At 49.9% G+C, this 5,769-nt stretch overlaps 1 protein-coding gene across 4 annotated transcripts in view; it reads left to right on the plus strand.

Moving 5' to 3' along the window:
- The first annotated feature begins 2,578 nt into the window (after window positions 1-2,578).
- The window catches only part of zgc:92594 (uncharacterized protein LOC436996 homolog), a 4,035-nt gene continuing 844 nt past the window's right edge, over window positions 2,579-5,769 (plus strand). For all 4 annotated transcript variants that reach the window (XR_004766209.1, XR_004766210.1, XM_035426734.1 and 1 more), the window contains exons 1-4: window positions 2,579-3,298; window positions 3,777-3,872; window positions 3,965-4,201; window positions 4,882-4,904. Coding sequence is in view for 2 of the 4 variants with exons in the window: in XM_035426734.1 (XP_035282625.1) it covers window positions 2,714-3,298; window positions 3,777-3,872; window positions 3,965-4,201; window positions 4,882-4,904 (941 nt within the window). In the remaining 2 variants the exon portion in view is untranslated. The remainder of the gene's footprint in view (window positions 3,299-3,776; window positions 3,873-3,964; window positions 4,202-4,881; window positions 4,905-5,769) is intronic.

Below are 5,769 nucleotides of genomic sequence, written 5' to 3' on the forward strand. Positions count from 1 at the left end.
GGTATGAAATAAAAAGCAGCCGAATGGCATGTTGTACATAATAAATGCATCCAGAATAACAGTGAGGGAGTTCTTATAAAAACCAAGTAATTAGAACGCTGCTATGTTTGATTCAACCCCCCCCCCCCCCCCCCCCCCCCCCACCCCCCAAGGGAACCATAACCCAAAGCCAATCGTTCCTTCAAGTGAAGAATGTAAGTATTAGGTTATAGAGTGGAACTGATTGGTACGTACGGACGTCAGTCATTAAATTGATGGTAGGCAGGCTACTGTAGGGCTGGGCGTTAAAACGATAATTAGCTAGAACAGCTTTGCAAGATGCTGGGCTTATTTTCTTTTTTCTATAAGGCCTACGTGATTCCATACTGGTTGTATAGTCTAGAAAATTCTTTTTACCACATTGAAAAAGGGGAAGCTAAAACTGAACCGTCATATTAGCCACTCGTTCTCTCTTATCTCAAACATAGGTACTTGCTCGCATTCGCCGTTATTATAGGCTAACTGACCAGTGAGAACAATTTGTTTATCTAGCTGTCAGGCGTGGCCATCTTCGTCCCCTTTAATCGGATGTACAGTCTATTCCCGCTGTCTCAAATCCGACAGAAACTGTCCTGGACCTCAGCCCTCCACGCGGTAGAGGTAGGTTTGTGTCGAAGAACGTCTTCCAGCTGAATGCCTTCGGAAACCTTCGTTAACTCAATCTGCGCTTCACTAACTACTGTTTGAAATACATAGGCTACACCTAGCTCGTGCGTTGCGCCTCCAGTTTGTAATGTATGCAGCCAGCAACCACCGTAAAGCCGCATGCGCACCTTCCGCTCCGCCTGCCTGCGGCCCCCTCCCCCGGAGTAGCGCCCCCAACAAACGATCCGAAGTCAGCTCAGACGTCCGTAATCCCGGCTATTGGCTTTTTCTGGGAATGCTGGATAGCGAACCAGGATCAGCGGCGGGAGCTACAGCCTGCACTCTGCGGTTATTGCCGCGATTCGCCGTTGCGTGATGCGTGATGACAGCCACGCTCACCTGTAGTTTTTGGGCAGAGATCATCATCCTCAGCCTGGACCGAGTGTAAACACTGATCCGCAGCGCTGATGTCCGTCGCGAAAGGAGAAAGAGGAACACAGTTTGGCATTACCACGGACGGTAAGTAACAACCCACTCCACTGTTCTAGGACGGTTGCGTTGGTTGGAAGCTATGCCTGTTATATCGCATAAAAGATACTTGTTGCTAATCACACATATGCATCCTGATTACTAGTCTATTTTTGGTATTAATGCTGGAAAGGTAGAGCCGGGCACTGGAGTAGTCGTTTCAAAAGTGATTTAATCCGAACGTTTTGATTTTTATTGGATTAAGTCTAAATTAAAATGTTGTATTTTTATTTTAATAAAATAAAACATTGTCCGTATTGTGTGTGTGTGTGTGTGTGTGTTGCATGGGCTGTGTGTCTTAGTGTGTGACCCTTTGTGGTTCCATTCATGTGTGTGTTAGTCTGTGTGTGTGTATGTGTGTGGGGGGGGGGGGGGGGAGGATCATATAGACAAAGAGCTGTGGCTGCACTATGTGAATGGTAAATCATAGCTGCGAAACAGAGACGGTGTGTGTGTGTGTGTGGCTGTGTGAGTGTGTATGTGTGTGTGTGTTAGTGTGTGTGTTAGTGTGTATAACCTATGTATGAGTGTGTGTTTGTGTGAGTCTGTGTGTGTGTGTTAGTGAGTAGTGTGTGTGCGTGTAAGTGTGTGTGTGTGTGTTAGTGAGTAGTGTGTGTGCGTGTAAGTGTGTGTGTTTGTGTTAGTGAGTAGTGTGTGTATGTGCGTGTGAGTGTGTGTGGCTGTACTCTGAAAATGTGAGAGTCATTCAGTCAAACGGGTTGTGTGGACGCTACTCTTTTTGGGAACACAAACATGCTGAACCTTTGACCCCTTTCCCCCAGTCAGCAGCTTTTCCTCTGTGTGTGTGTGAGAATGTGTGTGTGCGTGCGCGCATGTCTGTGTGTGAGTGTGTGTGTGTGTGTGTGTGTGTGTGTGTGTGAGAGTGTGTGTAGGTGTGTGTGTGTGTGAGTGTGTGTATGTGAGAGTATGTGTGTGTGTGTGCGTGTGTGTGTGAGTGTGTGTGTATGTGCGTGCGTGCATGTGTGTGTGTGTGTGTGTGTGTGTGTGTGTGAGTGTGTGTGTGTGTGAGTGTGTGTGTGTGTGTGCGTGTGTGTGTGTGTGTGAGTGTGTGTGCGCGTGTGTGTGAGTGTGTGTGTGTGTGAGTGTGTGTATGTGAGAGTATGTGTGTGTGTGTGTGTGTGTGCGTGTGTGTGTGAGTGTGTGTATGTGAGAGTATGTGTGTGTGTGTGCGTGTGTGTGTGAGTGTGTGTGCACCTTTGTAAATTAAATAATCTCATGTGACTCTTCCCCCTCTTTTTTCTTTCGGTTCAGAAAAACTGATCTCTACCGCGCCTGACTTTATGAACACTGATCTCCCCACCACTCTCACACTGCTGATCGATTTACATCCTCTTTCCTGTTAGTAAAGAGAGGGAGAGGGACAGGGAGAGGGAGAGAGAGACAGAGACAGAGAGAGAGAGAGAGAGAGAGAGAGAGATAGACAGAGAGAGACAGAGCAGACAGACAGACAGACAGACAGAGAGAGATAGGCAGAGAGAGACAGAGGCAGACAGAGGGAGAGAGAGAGAGAGAGAGAGAGAGGGGGAGGATCAGTGGCTCCATGGCGGGTCCGGTAGAGGAGAGTGTGCTGGAGGGGGAGCTGACCTGTCCTGTGTGCCTGGATCTGTTCAGCGACCCACACCTGCTGGCGTGCGGGCACAACCTGTGCCTGGCGTGCGTGCGGGGGCTGCGGCGGCGGGCGGAGCGCGGAAGGTTCCGGTGCCCGGAGTGCCGGGAGAGCCTGCGCTGCGGCGGCCCCCTGCAGAAGAACTACCGGCTGGCCAACATCGCCGAGGACTACCGGCGCCGGGGCCGCCCCTGCCGCCAGGCCCCGCCCCCGCCCCCCGTGCACTGCGACTACTGCTCCCCGGGGGCCGCCGCCCCCGCCGTCAAGACCTGCCTGCAGTGCGAGGTGTCCATGTGCGCCGAGCACGTGCGGCCTCACCTGGAGCGGCCCGCCTTCCGCGAGCACCCGCTGACCGAGCCGCTGGGCGACGTGCGCGAGCGCAAGTGCGCGGCGCACGACGAGGCGTACCGCTACTACTGCCTGGACCAGCGCGTGTTCGTCTGCAACGCCTGCACCATCGAGGGCCAGCACGCCGGGCACACCATCAAGACCCTGAAGAACACCATGAAAGACCTGAAGGTGAGCCAGCTGCAGCCACGCCCACCTGCTTGGCCTGGCTCTTTGATTGGCTGGCTCCTCTCCTGAGGACACATACCCACAATACATTAGTGCAGCTCATAACCCACAATACATTAGTGCAGCATACGTAACCCAAAATGTGTTAGTACAGCACCCATGACACATAATGCATTAGTGCAGCATACATAACCCATAATGCATTAGTACGGGACCCATAACCCACAATGCATTAGTGCGGCATACGTAACCCACAATGCATTAAGTGCAGCATACATAACCCACTGTTCATTAGTGCAGCACATATATGCACTCTCCTGCCACAGTTTGCAGAGAGAGAGATCAGGTTTGGACTCCTGTGGGGGGTTTTCTTTTGATAATCTCTTCTCTTTCTCTCTTTCTCTCTTTCTCTTTGTGTCTGTTTCTGCTCTCTGTCTCTCTCTCCTTCTCCCCGCTCCCTCCCTCCCTCCCTCCCTCTTAGGAGTCTCTGCAGGTGCAGGGGCAGAGGTTGAGCAGGAAGGTTTCTCGCACAGAGAGATTTCTGCAGCAGCGTGCCGATGCTGAGCGTGACAGCCAGGTGAGTGTGGAGCGCACCGCATCTGCTTTTCCTCTCTCCCCTCTCATCCTGTGATCTCATTTCCTGTCTGTGTTTTCCTGCTTCCTGTGCAGCGGTTTGTGGAGGGTGCGGAGCAGCATTTGAGAGTGGTGGGGGAGCAGCTGCAGGTGCAGCTGGGTGGGTTTCTCTCAGCTCTGCGGGAGTGTGTGCGGGCCCACAGCGGGGCGGGGCCGGGGGCGGAGCTACAGCTGAGTTTCAGCAGGATCACTGAGGACCGGGCCCATCTACAGCAGGCTCAGACCAGCCTGCAGGCCCTCCTGCAGGAGAACGACCCCTTCCACTTCCTGCAGGTGAGTCCTACCGTGCTGAAGCACTGCTCTTACATTACTGTAACCTTACTGTGCTGTTACAATACTGTAACTTTACTGCAAACATACTGTGCTGTTACAATACTGTAACCTTACTGTAACCTTACTGCAAACATACTGTGCTGTTACAATACTGTAACCTTACTGTAACCTTACTGCAAACATACTGTGCTGTTACAATACTGTAACCTTACTGTAACCTTACTGCACTCTTGCATTACTGTAACCTTACTGTGCTGTTACAATACTGTAACCTTACTGTGCTGTTACAGTACTATAACCTTACTGTGCTGTTACAGTACTATAACCTTACTGCAAACGTACTGTGCTGTTACAATACTGTAATCTTACTGTGCTGTTACAATACTGTAACCTTACTGTTACTGTGACTGTGTTACGGCATTACTGTGCTGTTACTATTTTACATCACTACTGTGATGTGTCTGAATGTGCTGCAGCATTACTGTGCTCTTACTGTGACTGTGTTACAGCATTACGGTTGTTACTCTGGCTGTGTTACAGAATTACTGTGCTCTTACTGTCACTGTTTTATGTCATAGTTGTATTATTGCTTTATATCATTATAGTTTTTGAAGAGTGGATGTTATTTTTTGTTTTGTTAATATGTTAATCTTATCCCTGCTCTTTCTGCTCTTTTAAAGGAGTACCATTCAACGGAGAAAAAGTAAGTACCTTTGCATCATTCCATAAAATGGTCCAATTTTAATCATAAAATAAACTGAGATGAGATGCTCAGCTGTTCAGAATAATTCTGATGGGACTGGAATAATATTCTGAATCACAGAATCACTCTCTGACTCATCAAATCTCGCTGCTTCACTGATTCACTTATCAATTATGCTCTGCTGGGACTGGAATAAGCCCCCCAAGCGGTAGAGCTTTTCACTGACTCCCTGAATCACTGAATCACCCAGCCTGCTTCACCGACTGTATTATTTATTTAGTCAGTCACTCACTGTCGCTGAGTCACACTCCTGCACTGATGAGCTGGCACATACGCTGGAAGTTACCGGTGCAAGAGAAGCATCACCTTCATCTGTAACGTATGAATGCTATTACTGGCTCAGGGAATGCACTGAAATCCAGCTTCTCTATGTGTGTGTGCGTGTGTGTGTGTGCGCATATGGTGTGTGTGTGGGTGTGTGTGTGTGCGCGTATGGTGTGTGTGTGGTTGTGTGTGTGTGCGTATGGTGTGCGTATGGTGTGTGTGTGTGTGTGCGTGTGCGTGTGTGTGTACGTGTGTGTGTGTGTGTGTGTGTGGTGTGTATGGTGTGTGTGCGTATGGTGTGTGTGTGTGTGTGTGAGTGTGTGTGTGGGTGTGTGTGTGTGCGCATATGGTGTGTGTGTGTGCGTATGGTGTGTGTGTGTGTGTGTGTGTGTGTGCGTATGGTGTGTGTGTGTGTGTGTGTGTGTGTGAGTGTGTGTGTGGGTGTGTGTGTGTGCGTATATGGTGTGTGTGTGGGTGTGTGTGTGTGCGTATGGTGTGTGTGTGTGTGTGTGTGAGTGTGCGTATGGTGTGTGTGTGTGTG

This window comes from Anguilla anguilla, chromosome 7, assembly GCF_013347855.1.
Source record: "Anguilla anguilla isolate fAngAng1 chromosome 7, fAngAng1.pri, whole genome shotgun sequence".
NCBI lineage: Eukaryota > Metazoa > Chordata > Actinopteri > Anguilliformes > Anguillidae > Anguilla > Anguilla anguilla.